Source organism: Moschus berezovskii, chromosome 18, assembly GCF_049115385.1.
Source record: "Moschus berezovskii isolate FMDL1 chromosome 18, NW_MosBer_1.0, whole genome shotgun sequence".
Classification (NCBI taxonomy): domain Eukaryota; kingdom Metazoa; phylum Chordata; class Mammalia; order Artiodactyla; family Moschidae; genus Moschus; species Moschus berezovskii.
This window is the reverse complement of record NC_142477.1, coordinates 20,808,767-20,829,761: the sequence shown is the minus strand read 5'-3', so window position 1 is coordinate 20,829,761 and position 20,995 is coordinate 20,808,767. Positions and strand designations below refer to the sequence as shown.

Below are 20,995 nucleotides of genomic sequence, written 5' to 3'. Positions count from 1 at the left end.
ACTTCTTTATCCATTCGTCTGTTGATGGACATCTAGGTTGCTTCCATGTCCTGGCTATTGTAAATTGTGCTGCAGTGAACACTGGGATACATGTGTCTTTTTCAGTTTTGGTTTCCTCGGGGTATATGCCCGGTAGTGGAATAGTTGGATCAATCGTTTTATTCCTAATTTTTCATGGTATCTCCGTACCATTCTGCGTAATAGCTGTATCAGTTTACATTCCCACCAACAGGGCAAGAGGATTCCCTTTTTTCCACACTCTCTCCAGCATTTATTGTTTGTAGATTTTTTTGATGATGGCCATTCTGACCAGTGTGAGGTGATACCTCATTGTAGGTTTGATTTCCTTTTCTCTAATAATGAGCAATGCTAAGCATCTGTTCATGTGTTTATTAGCCATCTGTATGTCTTCTTTGGAGAACTGTCTGTCTAGGTCTTCTGCCCACTTTTTGATTGGGTTGTTTTTCTGGTATTGAGCTAAATGAGCTGCTTATATATTTTAGAGGTTAATCCTTTGTCAGTTGTTTCATTTGCTCTTATTTTCTTCCATTCTAAGGGTTGTCTTTTCACCTTGCTGATAGTTTCCTAATTAAGTTTAATTAGGTTCCATTTGTTTATTTTTGTTTTTATTTCCGTTCCTCTAGGAGGTGGGTCATAGAGGATCTTGCTGTGACTTATGTCAAAAAAGTGTTCTGCCTATGTTTTCCTCTAAGAGTTTTATAGTTTCTGGCCTTACATTTTTGTCTTTAATTCTTTTGATTTCACCCCATCAGTGTCTTATAGTTTTCTGCATACAGGTCTTTTTTCTCGTTGGGTAGGTTTATTCCTTGGTATTTTATTCTTTTAACAATGGTGAATGGGATTGTTTCCTTAATTTCTCTTTCTGATTTTTCATTGTTAGTGTATAAGAATGCAAAGGATTCTGTGTATTAATTTTATATCCTGCATCTTTGCTATATTCATTGATTAGCTCTAGTAATTTCCTGGTGGCATCTTTAGGGTTTTTAATGTATAGTATCATGTCATCTGCAAACCGAGTTTACTTCTTTTGCAATCTGGATTCCTTTTATTTCTTTTTCTTTTCTGATTCCTGCGGCTAGGACTCCCAAAACTATGTTGAATAATAGTGAGTGGGCACCCTTGTCTTGTCCCTGATCTTAGAGGAAATGCTTTGTTTTTCACCATTGAGAATAATGTTTGCTGTGGGTCTGTCATATATGGCCTTTATTATGTTGACGTATGTTCCTTCTGTGCCTGCTTTCTGGAGAGTGCTCATCGTAAATGGATGTTGAATTTTGTCGAAAGCTTTCTCTGCATCTATTGAGATTATCATATAATTTTAGCTTTCAATTTGTTAATATGGTATATCACATTGATTTGCATATATTGAAGAATCCTTGCACCCCTGGGATAAAGCCCACTTGATCATGATGTATGATCCTTCTAATGTGCTGTTGGATTCTCTGTGCTAGAATTTTGTTGAGGATTTTTGCATCTGTGTTCATCAGTGGTATTGGCCTGTAATTTCCCTTTTTGTGTGTGGCATCTTTGTCTGGTTTTGATATCAGGCTGATGGTGGCCTCGTAAAATGAATTTGGGAGTTTTCCTTCCCCTGGGATTTTCTGAAAGTATTTGAGCAGGATACGTGCTAGCCCTTCTCTAAACTTCTGGTAGAATTTGCCTGTGAAGACAAGGAACTGCCGAAGTGAGAGCTTGTCGAATGTTTGTCTGAAGAATTGGGGTTCCTGGGCTTTTGTCATATCCCCACTTCTTGGCTTGCAGAAACTTACTCTGTGTAAAGGGCTGAACTTACTCTGTGTAAAACAAGCGGGTCAGGGAAACCCTTTCTTTTTCCAGTAGCTGGTGACCCTTGGGGGAGGTTTACTATTTCATTTTGTTTTGTTATTTTTTGAAAGCAGTTCTGCAGTACTCATTTTTCAAAGATTCATTGAATTAGTTACATGTACCCGGGTATGTTCATTAATAACAATTTTGATTGGACTGATTTCTCTTTAAGCCTGAAATTGTTTAAGAAGTTTAGAAAATAGAAAAATCATCGAAAAAGTATTAAAACGCAAACACCTATAAGTTTGTGACCCATTCTTGGAGTTGTGATCTATTTTCTTCTAGGCTTTTGGCACGTATTTAAATTTTTTCTTTATAAATTAAGTGTTTTGTTCTGAGATCATTATAGATCCACATGCATTTGTAAGCACTAGTTAAGAAAGATCCTGTATACCCTTTTACCCAGTTTCCTTTGGTGATAGCATCCTGCAAAACTGAACCACAGTATCCCAACCAGGATATGAGATAATCATGATATGGAACCTTTCCATCAACACAAGGATCCAGCAAGTTGTATCCTCCCCCACCCCCTCCTTAGCCTCCAGCCAGACCAGTCTGGCCTTCATTTGCTGTAATTGGGTCGTTTCAGGAATCTTATATAATGGAAATGGAATCATATGGCATGTAACCTTCTGGGACCAACTTTTTCAGCTTTCACCTGTTACAGATAAAACTGCTGTGAACATTCATGTGTGCGTTTTTGTGCAGAAGTTAAGTTTTCATTTATTTAGAGCAAATGCCCAGGAGTACAGTTGCTGGTGTGTATGTGCGTATGTGTGTGCCTGTGTGTTTGTCCTTGTGTGTGTATTTAAAAAACAAACAAACAAACTCAGGATTATACCGTGTGTGTGCATAGTCTAATACTGTCATAGATATATCTTACCATGACTCAGTGTAACTCTATAGTGAAAACACATTAAAATATAGTGATTGTTTTCTGAACGCTGAATTCTTCAATGTGGAAAGACTGACCTACAGAGGATGAGGTGGTCCTTTTCTGGGTAGAGACTTGGCCTGGGTGGTCGCAGCAGCTATGAGGAAGCTTTAGAACCTAGCTCAGCTGGAACAAGTGTGACTTTTCTTTGTGCAGATGATTTTCTTAAAATTTTTTCTTAATTGCTAAAAAAAAAAAAAGAAGTGTTATAGTTTAGTATTTAAAAGAAATGTGTACTAAATTCTTCTGTAAAAATCACAATTCTTAATGTGTGTATAAATTCCGATTGGAGATCTTATCATCTTTAATATGTAAATACGGTAATATGTTCTTGTGTGTGTGAGTCATTTCTTACAACCATGCCAGGTCACTGTGACTGTTAACCTTTTCCTCTGAGGTTCACCAGGGAGGGGCCAGGGTATCCTCTGGGTCTTCTGTGCTGGCAGGGCTTCCCTGGTGGCTCAGATGGTAAGGAAAGAATCTGCCGGCATTGTGAAAGACCCAGGTTCGATCCCTGGGTCAGGAAGATCTCCTGGAGAAGGGCATTGCAACCCACTCCAGTATTCTTGCCTGGACAGAGGAACCTGGTGTGCTACAGTCCATGGGATTGCAGAGTTGGACGAGCGACGAACGCTTCCTGGCTGGCAGGCAGTTGCCAGGACGAGTGAGTTGCATTTGTTTGCTGACTGGTGACTCAGAGGTAAAGCCTCTGCCTGCAGTGCGGGAGAGCCGGGTTTGATCCCTGGGTCAGGAAGATCCCCTGTAGAAGGAAATGGCAACCCACTCCAGTACTTTTGTCTGGAAAATTCCGTGGGCTACAGTCCATGGGGTCTCAAAGAGTCGGACACGACAGAGCGACTTCATTTTCTTCATTTTGTGCGGCAAGGCTCCCTGGGTGCCTGAGCAGACGTGCTGTCCAGATTAGCTTCCTGGCTGTCTTGGGCCTCTTGGACTCTTAATCCTCTTCATCTGCCTGCACACTCTGCAGTGTCATCAGAAAGATGCGGGCTCAGCGGTCAGGTCTGACTGTCAGTAACTGGTTGCCGGCACTTCCTGACTCTGGTTGTCCCTGTCATCGCAGATGGGTTTGGTGGTGATCTCTGCACATATGAAAGCAGGAAGACACACTGTCCATTTGGGGGACAACAGTGTGTGTACTGACCCCTCCTAGTGTCGATTCAGACATTGCTTTCCTGTGGAGTTTCTAGAAAACCGATCTCCTTGAATTGCATTTTGTAGTGAGATTTCTTCTTTTGTCTCTTGAAAGACAATCTTAGTGTCATGTTTGATACTGACTTGTTCATGATGACGAATAGATAACAAGTGTCTGTCCGCCTTTCCTTAGCTACATACATAGCCCTTTGTTCCTTAGGTCACAGGGCAGGGGCCACTCTGGACAGAGAGCCCCCCACCCCCCTCCCAGCCATACTCTGCTACTCGGATGCCCCGGGCTGTGTGCTCTTGCCTGGCCCTGGGCCATCCCACGTGGCCAGTTCCTATCTGACTCTGTGGCAGCCCCCACCACGTGGTGAGGATTGCCTGTTTATTTTTCTGATCCCTTGGTGGTCGATAAGCCCTCTGAAAAGAGACCATTGAATTCATCTTTGTATTCCTGGGGTCCAGCTCACAGCCTGGCACGAATGACCGAGGGAACTAGAGAGAGTAAATAAATGGAAAATCACGGGGTAAGTGAGGGAATTAAACCTGGCACACTGGGAGAGCAGTGCACACGTGCTTTCTGCTCCCGTCTCCTCCAAAGGACCAAGGATCGTAACCACTGACTCCACTGAACGTGCCAGGGAGGCCCAGCCGATTAGTGGCAGAGGCGGGATTGTCTCTGACCTAGTGTCTCTCTAAGGTGGGATGTGCCTGTGCTGTGATCTCAAGGAACGGACTGCTCACTGTGCTTTGTGCTGTTGGGTAGATTTCCCAACTTCTCAAATCTTCTTGAATGGTTTCTTTAAGAAGTGAGCGATGGTGTTTCCTTTGCCCCTGAGGATCAAATGTGCCTGATGCATGCAGTCAGTGCTCAGTAAATCCCAGTGTCCTCTGCCCAACTCTCATTGCTATTTTGGTTTGACACCCACATGTCGTGCATCTCGCCCTACTGCGCATTGCAAACCCACTGATGGTTTAAGTGACTAAATCTCACAACTAGTTCGAGTCTCCGAAAAAGAAAATAATCTTGTTTTATCTATAATTAGAAGTCAGTCATCTCACAAACTCAACGGGGAGGTTAAAGTAACAGAATCTCTATTTATGTAAAGATCATTTTACCCCCCTGGGCCGTGTAATTAAGATGTATTTACTCTGACAAATTTGAGCTGAAAGCAAAGCGCTGGTGCCATTTTTTCCCCCCTGCTCACTAGGAGAGTAGATGTGTATCATTTTGCCTTTAATAAGATTCCAGTGGAACTTTCTAGCGGACTTTACGTTTTTGTGTCCCAAATACTTTCTCCAGTCTCCTTGGGGCAGCCACCGAACAGGTCAGGGCAGAGTTTCAGTTAAGTAAGTGGCTTCCTTTTACAGCCTGTCATAAGAGCATAGCCACAGAGACTTAGAGTCCATGAAGCTTGATATGAGGAAGCTTGTCTTTGGTTTACATGATCATTTTAGCCACATGTCTGGAGGCAAAAGTCTTACCCTTTCTCGTGGATCATGCTTTAATTCATGAGCCAATAAATGAAAGAAAGATGGAAAGTAAATTAAGAAACCCCACCCCCACACACACACACATAATACCGGGGAAAATCTAAACAAAGCCAGCCAGATTTGTGCAAAAGGATTAAAGTAGAAGAAGAAAGTGTGTCATATTTTCTTTCATCAGATGCTGTGCTGGGCAAGATCATCGTAAAAAACGTAGACCTGAATGAACGTCCACCTCCTTTTGGCTCCGCCCTACCTCCCCCAGCTGGTGTTCAGGCCCTTATCTGAGCAGGAGGGGCCCCTATCTCTAAGAGTCTTGATTCTTTCCATAGAGAATATTCTACGTTGTTCTTTGCATTATAGGCTTCCCTGATAGCTCAGTTGATAAAGAATCCGCCTGCAATGCAGGAGACCCTGGTTCAATCCCTGGGTGGGGAAGATCCACTGGAGAAAGGGATAGGCTACCCACTCCAGTCTTCTTGGGCTTCCCTGGTGGCTCAGCTGGTAAAGAATCTGCCTGTAATGCGGGAGACCTGGATTTGATCCCTGGGTTGGGAAGATCCCCTGGAGAAGGGAATGGCTACCCACTCCAGTATTCTTGCCAGGAGAATACCATGGACAGAGGAGCCTGGCGGGCTACAGTCCATGGGGAACACAGAGTCAGACGCAACTGAGTGACTACCGCATTATTTTTAGTTTTCACAGTAATTCTGTGAGTGAGGGATTATCATCACCAATCTTACTTGATCAGTGGGGAAAATCACGGGCCAGGGAGGTTAAGGGTCTGGCTCATTATCCCTGGGCAATGAAAGCATAGATCTAGGAGAACAGAGTCCAGCCAGGTCTGACTCCAAGGCCGTATCTGGTCACTACCCAACGCTGCCTCTCCCTGTGTATTGTACCCATTTTGAAGGCCAGAATCATTGATTCAATATTTATTGAGTCTCTATGGTGGGCAGAGGCTGGTCACCGAAACGAGATAGGCATGCGTCCTGCCTTTGTAGAGTTTCCAGACTGGGTCTTCTCTCTAGTGAGGTATGAAGTCAGTTTAGAGAGTCACAACTGACATTTAAAAGAAAGAGAAGATCCTGGGATGCACCAAACTTCGTGGTGTTTTACGAAACCCTTGTGAAACTACGTGTATAGTACTTCACAGTGTAAAACACATTTTTTCCCCTGTATGTTGTGGTCCAAAGAGTTTAAATATACTGACCAGAGATTTCCGAGTTGGGAGTGAGATGGTTTTGAAACAAGGGAGATAATAGATAAGTGGTTACAAACTGTCACAGGAGCAACAGCAGATGTGATAGAATCAGGAGGAAGGTGGCAGGGTGTCCTTCACACAAAAGCACTGGTGCCCTCTGAGAAGTAACATTTGGGTGGAGACGTCAGGGAGGCTAATGGGATGTCAGTGGCCCAGACACAGAAACGGCAGGTCCAAGAGCCCTGGGTCAGGGAGACAGGGTGGAAATCGTGTGGAACATGTTGTCTGACCATAATACAGGACAATTAGAAAATGATACTGTCTGTAACTCTGTAAAACAGAAACACTTACAGATGTAGAAAATAAGCTTATGGTTACCAGGAGGTGAGGGAGGGATAAATTGGAAGATTGGGGTTCATATATACACACTTGTTGTTTAGTCGGTAAGTCATATCTGACTTTTTTCAACCCCATGGACTGTAGGCTCCTCTGTCCTTGGAGTTTCCTAGGCAAGAATATTGGAGTGGGGTTGCCATTATAGGTAAGTAATAAGGACCGGCTGTATAGCACAAGGAATTCTACTCAGTATTCTGTAATGACCTATATGGGAAAATAATCTAAAAAAGAGTGGATGGTTGTATATGTATAACTGGTTCACTCTGCTGTATGCTTGAAACTAACATAACATTGTAAATCAACTATACTCCAGTAAAAAATTTTCCTTAAAACAGAAAACAATAACGAATAGAAGCAAACCCCGTTGCTTAGTGACCATCATCATTGTAAATCATCACCATCACCCTTCTTAACTTGGGTCAAATGAGAATCAAAACCTAAATTATATAATATTGTCCTGCTGACCTTTGATTTACCTCTGTTAAATGTTTTTATCTTTAGAATTGTTTCCAAAAGATTTGTCTGTGTTTTTTGAAAGGTTTTGCTTACAGGCATTCACTGACTCATCATTTTTTCCTGGTATCTACCTAAACATCGGGTTGGACGGCACATCAGGGCATTCCTAGACCAGGATATCTCCACCTGGTCCTCGTGACATTTGGGCTGGATAATTCTCAGATGTTTATAGCCGCATTCCTGACCTTACCGACTGGATGCCAGCAGCACCCTCTCCCCCTCACCCCCCAAGTTGTGACAACCGAAAATGTTTACAAACCTTGCCAACTGTACCCTGGAGAGCAAAACTGATAACTTCTCTAGAAGAAATGCCAAGCTCATGGGAGATGAAGTTGCCCAGACTGAGAACGCTGTCTATCCCATCTGTCCATCAGGAGAGGACAGTGATAAGATTTCTTTTTTTTCCCTCTTTTATCAGAAAATTTAGATTTTTGTGACTGGGGGTTGCTAACGAATTGTAATAAGAGAAATCTATGTATGTCACTATGAAGTGAAGTGAAAGTCGCTCAGTCGTGTCCAACTCTTTGGGATCCCATGGACTATACACTCCGTGGGATTCTCCAGGCCAGAATACTGGAGTGGGTAGCCTTTCCTTTCTCCAGGGGACCTTCCCAACCCAGGGATCGAACTCAGTTCTCCTACATTGCAGGCGGATTCTTTACCAGTTGAGTCACCAGGGAAGCCCAAGAATACTAGAATGGATAGCGTATCCCTTCTCCAGGGGATCCTCCCGACCCAGGAATCGAACTGTGGTCTCCTGCATTGCAGGTGGATTCTTTACCAGCTGAGCTATCAGGGAAGCCCATATAGTATATTGCTATAGACATAAGCCTGATGGGGGTTTCCTGCCATAGGTGTACTTTCCTAGGATTAAAATAAAAGCGGATTGAAAATGGCTTAGCTGTTTTTTTTTAAACTAATTAACTACTTGATTTTCATTTTTTCATACAGAGGTGGGCCCAGTGTTGGGCAGACCTTCTCTGAGGCCCCAGTAGGGTTGATGGGTGGCCTTAGTTTTGTTCCCACGCTTAATCCAGTCTATCTTGTGACCAGTGGCTTTTATTTCTATAACAGGAGCTATTTGTTCTGAGGCCCCGTTTTCTCTAAATTGATTTCCTGTCTATTAATCTTCTATACTTTGCCCCATTTCTTAGCCTTTACCACCTTTCTTCTAATATATGCCCCCATTGAAGTCACTCAGTTTGTTTTGAGTTGGGTTTGGAGGAATTCACGTTGCTATTGTGTTTTGAGTGTTGTTTGTTCCCAAACAAATTCCTGTAAAAAGAATTCCATTCCTTAGCCCTAGAAGTTTCTTTTTTGCTGTTTGGGCATAAAGTTATGCAACTTGTACCTTGTTTGTTGTTGCACAGGAAAGACTTCTGGTAGTTCAAGCGGCTCTCCTTAAAAATTCTTGAACAAGACTGTGAGTCTTATTAATCCTTTGAAATATATCCAAATTAGCTATTTATTGAACCAATATGCTTTAACACACTGAATGCAGGAGCCTGCTTCCATTCCTTACTTCCTTTGGGTTTCTACTTTGATGTTACCTGATCAGTGAGGGTGTCTTTAAACACGACATAAAGTAACCCCTCTGGGTGCTTAATCCCTTTACCCTCATGTATGTCTTCATCGATATGCATCACCATCAGCACAGTGTTATATTGTCTATTTCTACTTTATCTTGTCTATTTCTACTTTTTCCTTCCCCTTATTAGAACCTACACTGTATTCCCAATGCTTAGAACACATCAGTAAATATTTGTTTGAATGTATGGATTTTCTTTGTTAATTTATCAGACATTGATTAATGTACCAGACATCACTGTAAAATCTTTGCAAATGTTAACCCATCTCTGAATGGATGGTTCTCTCTGCCTTTCCTTCACACATACAGTGCTTTACCCACTGTTCTTTGAAATAATCACTGTTTTGAACAGCTGCAGCCCTGTCTTGGCATGATATTTCTTTTCTGTACATAATCTCTTATTTATGTAACTGTTTATGGTCTATCCTGATTCTGAGAAGGAATAGCACACATTCTCTTGATTGTCCCACTCCCGGAATGGCCACGTGCCCACATCTGATAATGTGTGTATCTGAAAACATATGAGGAAATCACATGTGCTCAGGTGGGGACTCAATTTACAACGATAGCCATTTTTTCAGAGACCACATGCCCAACTCTGAGCTGCTTACTTGGACTATACATTGTCTTACCATTCCCAGCGTGTGAAAAAAGGCAACAGAATGTTAATGTGACATAAATACTTAGTCATTATATATATCATTTTTAAGTGTCAGCGGTAGGGTGTGTGTGTGTGTGATCACTCAGTCGTGTCTGATTCTTGGTGACCCCATGGACTATAGACAGTCAGCCTCCTCTGTCCGTGGAATTTTCCAGGCAAGAATACTGGAGTGGATTGCCATTTCCTCCTCCAGGGGATCTTCCTGACTGAGGGATTGAACCTTTGTCTCCTGCATTGGTAGATGGATTCTTTACCGCTGAACTATCTGTGAAGCCTAAGATGGCCTCTGCTGTTAGCCTAAATGTATTTGACTTTCTTGTATGATGTTAATGAATTAAAATGAGGGTCTGATATCCTCTGTTTCTACACTCTTGAATTTCTTGGTATTTTTATTTAATACCTGGTCATCTTGGCGATGGCATAGCCCCCTTCCATGCCCTCAGTGGCCCCAGACCTGTCCTACCCTGTGGGGGGCATTTATGTGGTGGGGTGGCCACCTCCCTATGAGGGGGGGCCGCTGGGGCCAACACTTTTCCTGGCAGGTGTCTGGGCCCGGGAAACAGCTGGCAAAGTGGCTGGACCTCAGAAGAGATGGCTGGGGCCTGCCCTGGCCTCGAGCAGTCTCTCAAGACTGGTTCTGACTGACCCTTGTGGTTTATGTGGCAGAAATGCCACCACTGAAGTTTTCATTTTTCTTTGGAAAATAAAACAAAACATGCCACTTTTTTCCATGGTTTATGGAAACCATTGGGTTGGTACTTCTGCTTTTCTTAGTGTGTCATTCCCTTTTGCAATAACATGCTATTTGTTTCCATATAGGCAACTGGTTGTTGTTAAGTTGTTTAGTGTCCAACTCTGTGACCCCATGAGCTGCAACTCGGCAGGCTTTCCTGTCCTTCACTATCTCCCGGAGTTTGCTCAAATGCGTGTCCATTGAGTCAGTGATGCCATCCAACCATCTCCTCCTCTGCTGCTGTCTTCTCATTTTGCCTTCAGTCTTTCTCAGCATCAGGGTCTTTTCCAATGAGTCAGCTCTTTGCATCAGTGGCCAAAGTATTGGAGCTTCAGCATGAATCCTTCCAATGAATATTCAGACAACTGGTTGATATTGAAAATTAGAGTTCCCCAATCTGCCAGTACTGTTCAAGAAAGTTACTTTGTATGTATGTGCACACCTGAGCTCGTGTAGATCACATTTTTTGTGTTGTTTACATTTTGCTTTTACATCTTGGTGTTTTTATTAGAAGGACAAACATAAAAGTATCAGTGAAAAGAATCAATTCAGTCGCTCAGTGTGTCTGACTCTTTGTGACTCCATGGGCAGCAGCACGCCAGGCTTCCCTGTCCATCACCAACTCCCGGAGCATACTCATGCTCATGGCCATCAAGTCAGTGATGCCATCCAACCATCTCATCCTCTGTTGTCCCCTTCTCCTCCTGCCCTCAATCTTTCCCAGTATCAGGATCTTTTCCAGTGAGTCAGGTCTTTGCATCACGTGGCCAAAGTATTGGAGCTTCAGCATCAGTCCTTCCAATGAATATTCAGGACTGATTTCCTTTATGATTGACTGGTTTGATCTTCTTGAGTCCACGGGGCTCTTAAGAGTCTTCTCCAACACCTCAGTTCAAAAGCATCAATTCTTCAGTGCTCAGCTTTCTTTACAGTTCAGCTCTCACATCCATACATGACTACTGGAAAAACCATAGCTTTGACTAGGTGTACCTTTGCTGTCTAGGTTGGTCATAACTTTTCTTCCAAAGAGTAAACATCTTTTAATGTCATGGCTGCAGTCCCCATCTGCAGTGATTTTGGAGTTCAAAAAAATAAAGTCTCTCACTATTTTCATTGTTTCCCCATCTATTTGCCATGAAATGACGGGACCAGGTGCCATGATCTTATTTTTCTGAATGTTGAGTTTTAAGCCCGTTTTTTCACTCTCCTCTTTCACTGTCATCAAGAGGGTCTTAGTTTCTGTTCACTTTCTGCCATAAGGGTGGTGTCATTTGTGAATCTGAGGTTATTGATATTCTCCCAGCAATCTTGATTCCAGCTTGTGCTTCATCCAGCCTGGCATTTTGCGTGATATACTCTGCATGTAAGTTAAATAAGCAGGATGAGAATATACAGTCTTGGTGTACTCCTTTTCTTATTGGGAACCAGTCTGTTTTTCCATGTCCATTTCTTACTGTTGCTTCTTGACCTGCATACAGATTTTTCAGGAGGCAAGTAAAGGTGGTCTGGTATTCCCATCTCTTTCAGAATTTTCCACAGTTTGTTATGATCCACACAGTCAAAGGCTTTGGCATAGTCAATGAAGCAGAAATAGATGTTTTTCTGAAACTCTCTTGCTTTTTCTATGATCCAGCGGATGTTGGCAATTTGATCTCTGGATCCTCTGCCTTTTCTAAATCCAGCTTGAACATGTGGAAGTTCATAATTCATGTATGTTGAAGCCTGACTTGGAGAATTTTGAGCATTATTTTGCTAGCATGTGAGATGAGTGCAATTGTGCAGTAATTTGAACATTCTTTAGCATTGCGTTTCTTTGGGATTGGAATGAAAACTGACTGACCTTTTCCAGTCCTGTGGCCACTGCTGAGTTTTCCAAATTTGCTGGCATATTGAGTGCAGCACTTTCACAGCATCATCTGTTAGGACTTGAAATATCTCAGCTGGAATTCCACCAGCTTTATTCATAGTGATGCTTCCTAAGGCCCACTTGACTTGGCATTCCAGGATGTCTGTCTCTAGGTGAGTGATCGATCACACCATCTTGATTATCTGGGTCATGAATATCTTTTTTGTGCAGTTCTTCTGTGTATTCTTGTCACCTCTTCTTAATATCTTCTGCTTCTGTTAGGTCCATACCATTTTTGTCTTTATTGTTCCCATCTTTGCATGAAATGTTCCCTTGGTGTATCTCATTTTCTTGAAGAGATCTCTAGACTTTCCCATTCTATTGTTTTCCTCTATTTCTTTGCATTTATCACTGAGGAAAGTTTTCTTATCTCTCCTTGCTATTCTTTGGAACTCTGCATTCAAATGGGTATATCTTTCCTTTTCTCCTTGCTTTTTGCTCCTCTTAGATATTTGTAAGGTCTCCTCAGACAGCCATTTTGCCTTTTTGCATTTCTTTTTCTTGGAAATGGTCTTGATCCCTGTCTCCTATACAATGTCATGAACCTCTGTTCATAGTTCTTCAGGCACTCTGTCTATCAGATCTAATCCCTTGAATCTATTCGTCACTTCCAGTGTATAATTGTAAGGGATTTGATTTAGGTCATACCTGAGTGGTCTAGTGGTTTTCCCTATTTTCAGTCTGAATTTGGCAATAAGGAGTTCATGGTCTGAGCCACAGTCAGCTCCCGGTCTTGTTTTTGCTAACTGTATAGAGCTTCTCCATCTTCGGCTACAAAGAGTATAATCAGTCTGATTTCGGTATTGACCATCTGGTGATGTCCATGTATAGAGTCTTCTCTTGTGTTGTTGGAAGAGGGTGTTTGCTCTGACCAATGTCTTCTCTTGACAAAACTCTGTTAGCCTTTGACCTACTTCATTCTGTACTTAAGGCCAAATTTGCCTGTTACTCCAGGTATTTCTTGACTCCCTACTTTTGCATTCCAGTCCCCTATAATGAAAAGGACATCATTTTTGGGTGTTAGTTCTAGAAGGTCTTGTAGGTCTTCATAGAATCATTCAACTTCAGCTTCTTCAGCATTTGTGGTTGGGGCATAGACTTGGATTACTGTCATATTGAATGGTTTGCCTTGGAAATGAACAGAGATCATTCTGTCATTTTTGTGTTTGCATCCAAGTACTGCATTTCAGACTCTCTTGTTGACTATGAGGGCTCCTCCATTTCTTCTAAGGGATTCTTGCCCACAGTAGTAGATATAATGGTCTTCTCTGAGTTAAATTCACCCATTCCAGTCCATCTTAGTTCACCGATTCCTAAAATGTCGATGTTCACTCTTGCCATCTCCTGTTTAACCACTTCTAATTTACCTTGATCCGTGGACTTAACCTTCCAGATTCCTATGCAATATTGTTCTTTACAGCATTGGACTTTACTTCTATCACCAGTCACATCCACAACTGGGTGTTGTGTTTGCTTTGGCTCCATCTCTTCATTCTTTCTGGAGTCAGTTCTCCACTGATCTCCAGTAGCATATTGGGCACCAGCCGACCTGGGGAGTTCATCTTTGTGTCTTTTTGCCTTTTCATACTGTTCATGGGGTTCTCAAGGCATAATACTGATGTGGTTTGCCATTCCCTTCTCCAGGGGACCACGTTTTGTCAGAACTCTCCACCATGACCCATCTGTCTTGGGTTGGCCCTACATGGCATGGCTCATAGTTTTATTGAGTTAGAGAAGGCTGTGGTCCTTGTGATCAGTTTGATTAGTTTTCTGTGATTATTCACTGTATATAAGAGTATACAGTGAATAAATAGGGGGTAGACTCCATCATTGAATGATTGTTTTATGTGCCGGAGTTTGTAAATCTGATCAAACTGGTCAGCATATGAAGCTGAATGGGTGCAGCTGATGCTCTACCCAATCAATGGTGATGAAAGAACCCTGTGTAGATTTTAGAAGTCCATGCGTGTTCTATAATCATCTTGCAGTGTCTGAGTTGTCTCCAGTACACAATACAATGGTCTGCCCTGGTGGCTAAAGTGGTAAAGAACCTACCTGCCATTGCAGGAGATGTGAGTTCGATCCCGGGGTTTGGAAAATGCCCTGGAGAAGGACATGGCAACCCACTCAGTATTCTTGCCCAGAAAATCCCATGGACAGAGGAGCCTGGTGGGCTATAGTCATGAGGTTGCAAAAGAGTCGGATGTGACTTAGCAAATAGACAACAACAACAAAACAATACAACATGCACAGCACCTGCCACTGGTTTTGGAGTTTAAAGCAAGATAGGGCTTCCTTGATAGCTCAGTTGGTAAAGAATCTGCCTGCAATGCAGGAGACCCCAGTTCGATCCCTGGGTCGGGAAGATCCCCTGGAGAAGGGAAAGGCTACTCATTCCAGTATTCTGGCCTAGAGAATTCCATGGACTGTATAGTCCATGGGGTTGCAGAGTTGGACACGACTGAGCGACTTTCACTTTCAGGCTGTCAAACAAACAAACCAATAGTAATTTATTTATTTAACTTTTTTTTTTTTTGCCTGCTCCCCATTGCATGAAGGATCTTAGTTCCCCAACCAGGGATTGAACCTGTGCCCCCTGCAGTGGAAGCGTGGTGTCTTAACCACTGAACAACCAGGGGAGTCCCAAACCAGTTGTATTTTAAACCTGAGAGGATTTGTTTTCCTAAAGATCACAGGAATGCTATTTATATATCTTACTTGAGAAGGGATCGTGCCTAAGAATATTTTTCAGACTTTCCTGAGAAGCTGTGTTTCAGTCTCTGAACAAATGTACAGACTGTATGGTGAATTTTGTGACAACACTTAAATTGAAGAGCTTTATTAGGAAGCTTTGAACTATATCCCATGGTCCCTTGAGTATATTATACAGTGAAATAAAATTACTTTCTGAAAGGTTGGTCAGCCAGCTTCTTAACTGTTACTGCTTTCTATCAGTGGGAGAAAAGTGAACTGAAAATGTTATCATTTCTGTGATTTCCATAGGAGGGTTAGTACTTGAATGAATGTCTTTTAGGAACATCGAATGTCAATTGTCAAAATAATTTGCTACCTTTAAAAATAGGTGAGGTTTCCCAGGTGGCGCTAGTGGCCAAGAACCCTCCTGCCAATGCAGGAGACATAAGAGATGTGGGTTCGATCCCTGGGTTGGGAAGATTCCCTGGAGGAGGAAATGGCAACCCACTCTAGTATTCTTGCCTGGAGAATCCCACCTACAGAGGAGTCTGATGGGCTACAGTCCTTAGGGTCCGAGAGTCAGTCACGACTGAAGCGACCTAGCACAAAAATAGGTAGGTGGCATGAAGGAAATTAAAGTGTTCTCTGCAATCTGATTTTTGCTGGTGGATTCAGGGTCCTTTTGCCGGTATTGTGCTGAGATTGTATTGTAAGTTGGGAAACGGTCCGTGGAAACTGTTCCTTGCCCATAATTAAGCTGTGAATTCATTCCCCCTCATCAGGTATTCACGTACAAGCAGAGCACAATTACACACCAGAAGGTGATGCCTATGCACCCCATGGATGAGGAGGGCGTGGATGACATGGCCACCCTGACGGAGCTCCACGGGGGTGCCATCATGCACAACTTGCACCAGCGCTACAAGAGAAACCAGATCTATGTAAGTTCCACTCTCAGCCCCTTACAGATCCATCCAGTCTTTTCCTTCCTCTTGCTGTGTCACAGGGCATACAGGATCTCAGTTTCCGGACCAGGGATCAAATCCATGTCCCCTGCAGTGAAAGCATAGCGCCTTAACCACTGAACCACCAGGAAGTTCCCAAACTCCCTCCAGTTTGAGTCTGTTTATTTTTGTTTTCAGAGAGTATTTCCTTTTTGAGAACCTCCCATTCTTCTAAGGAAAAGCTATATTTCTAGTTTTTTTTTTTTTTGCCAAATTAGAGATGGGGGTCCATAAATTATGTTTTGGTGCTGATTGCCTGGACTTTATTAGCAGGGATGGCTTTGTTGTGAAGGGTAATTTGACCTCTTTCTTCCCCTGAGTACATTCTGTTCCTGAGTGTTCTGTTCCATAAAGAAGTCACGCAGAGTGGTTTGACTTCCTCAGTTAAGGGCTGAGGAGAAATATGGCTTTACACACAAGCAGACCTGAGCTCAAGCTTTTTTTTTTTTTTCTCATTTTCTTGATTTTTTTTTCTCCTTTTATGGATTTTCACTTTTTTTTTTTTGTCTTCTGGCTCTGAGGCCCATCTACGGAGAGATTTCTTTTTTTATATATGATTTTTAAAGGTTACATTCCATTTACAATTATCAAAAATATTAGCAGTATTCTCTGTGTTATGCACCCCATCCTTGCATCTGTCTTGTGCCTCCTTCTCCTCCAGCCCTATGTTGTCCCCCTCCCCTCGTCCCCGTAACCCCTAGTTTGTTCTGTCTCTCTGTGGGTCTGCTGCTTTTAGGTTTCCCTCACTAGTTCATTATATATTTTAGGTTCCACATGTAATTGATATCACACAGTATTTGTCTGGCTGACTTCACTTAGCATAATGCTCTCCAAGTCCATTCATGTTCTGCAAATGGCAAAATTTCATTCTTTTTATGGCTGAGTAATATTCCGTTTTGTGTGTGTGTGTGTAAACATCACGTCCTCTTTATCCATCCATCTCTTGCTGGGCACAGCTTCCTTCTGTATCTTAGCAGTTGTAAGTAATGCTGCTGTGAACTCTGGGGTGCATGCATCTTTTCGAACTATTGTTTTCATTTTTCAGATACATATCCAGGAGTGGAATTCCTAGGTCATGCGGTAGCTCTATTTTTAGTTTTTTGAGAAAACTCCATACTGTTTTCCATAGTGGCTGCACTGATGTACATTCCCACCAGCATATAGGACAGTTCCATCTAGGGGACGTTTGGTTCAAGGGAACCCATCTCACTTTGGGATTGCTCTTTTGATTGGAGACACGCCCTGGTATAAAAAGCGGTCATGCACATTTCTCCTCAAATTTTATGAACTCTGTGCCTATATTATAAAAGCAATACCTAAAAATCGCTTCTGTAGTCATCCCTTTGTGACATTAAAGTATAAATTACATCATCTGTCAAGAATGATTTGCAGAGTTTCTCCTTTCCACCTGCCTTTGTTAGCAGGTCTTTACTGGGCAACTGCTGATAGGTGTTTATTTTTCTTGTCAAGTTCAAATTCATGCAGTTTTTTTAAAAACCCAAGTTTTAATATTGTAAAAACCCTTCATCTTTCAGTGGTTTTTATTCTTTAGGAGTTAACTCTCAGTTTTGGCGGTATGCCTGTGGTTATGATGAATAATAATATCAGCCTTTCCAATAACTAGGCTTCCCTCATAGCTCAGCTGGTAAAGAATCTGCCTGCAGTGCAGGAGACCCCGGTTTGATTCCTAGGTCCGGAAGATCCGCTGGAGAAGGGATAGGCTACCCACTCCAGTATTCTTGGGCTTCCCTTGTGGTTCAGCTGGTAAAGAATCTGCCCGCAATGCAGAAGACCTGGGTTCGATCCCTGGGTTGGGAAGATCCTCTGGAGAAAGGAAAGGCTACCCACTGCTGTATTCTGGCCTGGAGAATTCCATGGACTATATAGACCATGGAGTCACAGAGTCGGACTCGACTGAGCGACTTTCACTTTTCACTTTCCAATAACTAGCAGGTGCTAACTGAAACTCAAGATCCTCTCAGTATAGTGGTTGCTCTAGTTTATCCATCCTTAGACCAGGAGAGGGGAATTGGGAAAGAGGGAAGAATTAGATATTTGTTAATGAAAAATTTTCCTCAGCTTCAAGAAAAGAAGGTGTTTATTTGCCTTCTTTTATTTGGCCTTCTTCAAAAATGCCACTTTGACCTAATGCTTGGCAAATGTCTTCAGACAGCCTTGTATAGAGAAGTTGAGTTGCCTTCTAGTCCTCTTATATTGTCTTTAGAGACAGCATTTTCCATATGTTCTTCAGAAAAGGTAATGTTCATGCATGTTTCTGTAAAAGTGGCTATGTATCCTACCTTGTGCAAGTGCTTGTTGAACAAACGTGGGTTTTCTCTTATTCCCATCTCAAAACAGCTTCCTTCCCACCTATACAGGTGTCCAGAGACCCATATACCATGCCTGTGCTTTCAGCATTAAGTCTTTGACACTGCTGTGTAACTGTTTACACAGCAGTTTCCTTGCTCAATTTGTCAAGGACTTATTTTGTCTCTCTGGAGCCAAGGGCAGTGTCAGGCACCTGGCAGTTGTGCCATATATTTGTAAAACAGATGCCATTCATATTAGAAATAACATAGTTGATGATAAAAGTGAAGCTGGATTTAAACTTTCTTTATTGGTACCTATCTGTTATAAATGAATATTTCAGAATTCATATCCTACTGTATTTAGAGGTAAGTTTTTGTTATACATTTAATAGTCATGAAAAAGTCAATTAGGGGGAGAACTACTGAAGAAGGTTAAAGGACAGAACCTTTTAAAGCTCCCCTCCACCGTGATGATGGTGTCAACCTGACAGCTAAATAGCCCAATAAACCATATGAATAGGATCTTGATTTTTTTTTTTCCTGGAACGAAGATCTTTTCTCTCCCCTTTGAGGGAAAAACACAGGATTTTTGTACATCCAATTTACAGCTCAGGTCAGTTAATTATATCCTATATGCCTTACTTTTAGAACCTAGATAATTATACTATTATATATAAAGCAGCCATCTTGATGTTCATTACAGAAACTGTTTTCACTGGATGCTGGTGCCTGTCAGACACTGTCCCAAAGAGACAAAACCACCACCTGTCAGAAAAGCACAGCTTTCCACCTTTATCTCAGCCCTAAAGTGATGCTTGTCCATGTTTCAAAAGAGGAGAAAATGGCTTGACTTGTAACAGAGGTGCTGTGTTAGTTTTCTTTTGCTGGCGTAACAAATTTCCATAGCTATGAATTTTTTTTTTTTTTTTTTTCAGTTTTGTAGGTTCGTCTGAAGGGCTCTTAGCAGACTAAAATCTAGGTGTGGGCATGCTGTGCTTCTTTCTGGAGCCTCTAGGGAAGAATCTGTTTCTTGCTCTTTCCCAGTGTTGGCAGAATTCAGTTTCTTGTGGTTGTAGGACTGAGGTCCTCATTTTCTTGCTGACTGGCTGCTGATTCCCGGCTGGTAGACGCCTCCTTCCTTTCTGTTCAAAGACAGCAACCCTGGACCTAGTCCTTCTCGTGCTTCGGATGTCTTCCTCCTTTCACCTTATCTCTGACCAGAGCCAAGAGAGGGTCTCAGGTTTTAAAACTCGTGTAATTAGATAGGGCTCACCTGGGTTAATTCCCAGTCTCAGAGCTTACAGCCTTAGTCATATCTCGAGTCTCTTATGTGTGACACTACTTAGTCACAGGTTCTGGGAATTAGGTGAGCGTCTTGGTGGGGCTCAGTCGTGTCTGACTCTTTTCGACTCCGTGAACTATACAGTTCATGGACTTCTCCAGGCCAGAATACTGGAGTGGGTAGCCTTTTCCTCCCAAGGGCTTCCCAGGTGGCGCTAGTGGTAAAGAACCTGCCTGTCAGCGCAGGAGATGTCAGAGATGGGAATTCCATCCTCGAGTTGGGAAGATCCCCTGGAGGAGGAAATGGCAACCCATTCCAGTATTCTTGCCTGGAAAATCCTAGGGGCAGAGGAGCCTGGTGGGCTACAGTCCATGGGATCACAAAGAGTCAGACTTGACTGACTATATGGTGAATTTTTGTGACAACAATATTAACACTTCTACGACCACTTGGTGGGGCAGGGAGTGGTGCGTTACTCTGTCCGCCATAGGTGCCCTCCTTCGAGTCCTGTCATTGAGAAGGAACCTGTGTGTGTCTCCCCCACCACTCTGGATCTTGCATTATTTGTTGGCTTTCTGTTTTGGGCAACACAGGTTGCTGGTAAGCAGACCAATCTCCAGGTAGAGGGGTCTGTCGTTTTGTGCTAAGAAGGACCATTAACTTTTCTTCTCCTTGAGGGCCACCCTTATTGACTGAGAACATTATAAGACTGCAGTAAAATATTTCTTCTAGCTTTTAGCATCCTCTATTCAGATTTGGGTGGGCTTCCCAGGTGGCTCAGTGATAAAGAATCCTTCTGCCAATTCAGGAGAGGCAAGAGATATGCTTTCGATCCCACTGGATTGAGAAGATCCTCTGGAGAAGGAAATGACAACTTACTCCAGTATTCTTACCTGGAGAATTCTGTGGACAGAGAAGCCTGGCGAGATTGGGGTCCATGGGGTCACAAAAAAGTTGGACATGACTTGGTGATTAAATAACAATTCAGATGTGGGTGGAGAGCTGTGAAGGCATAGAGACTCAGCAGACAAATCAAAATTGAGTCCGCTTTTCTCTACTCACCTGCCTTTGGGCTCTATATTAACCATTTAAGTTTTTGTGTCAGTTTAAACAATTTTAAAGGTCAGGTGTCGCCTGACAGTATCCTTATTTCTTCAGGGATCTGAACATTCTCAGCTTTCAGGCTTTTCTCTGGTTTTCTTCCCAGGCGGCACTAGTGGGAAAGAATCTGCCTGCCAGTGCAGGAGACATCAGAGACGTGGGTTTGATCCCTGGGT

At 42.6% G+C, this 20,995-nt stretch overlaps 1 protein-coding gene across 1 annotated transcript in view; it reads left to right on the top strand.

Moving 5' to 3' along the window:
* MYO10 (myosin X) overlaps positions 1-20,995 on the top strand; it is a 256,624-nt gene that overhangs the window by 96,716 nt on the left and 138,913 nt on the right. Inside the window, exon 3 of the mRNA XM_055422243.2 lies at positions 15,906-16,064. Within this exon, the coding sequence (XP_055278218.2) occupies positions 15,906-16,064 (159 nt within the window). The remainder of the gene's footprint in view (positions 1-15,905; positions 16,065-20,995) is intronic.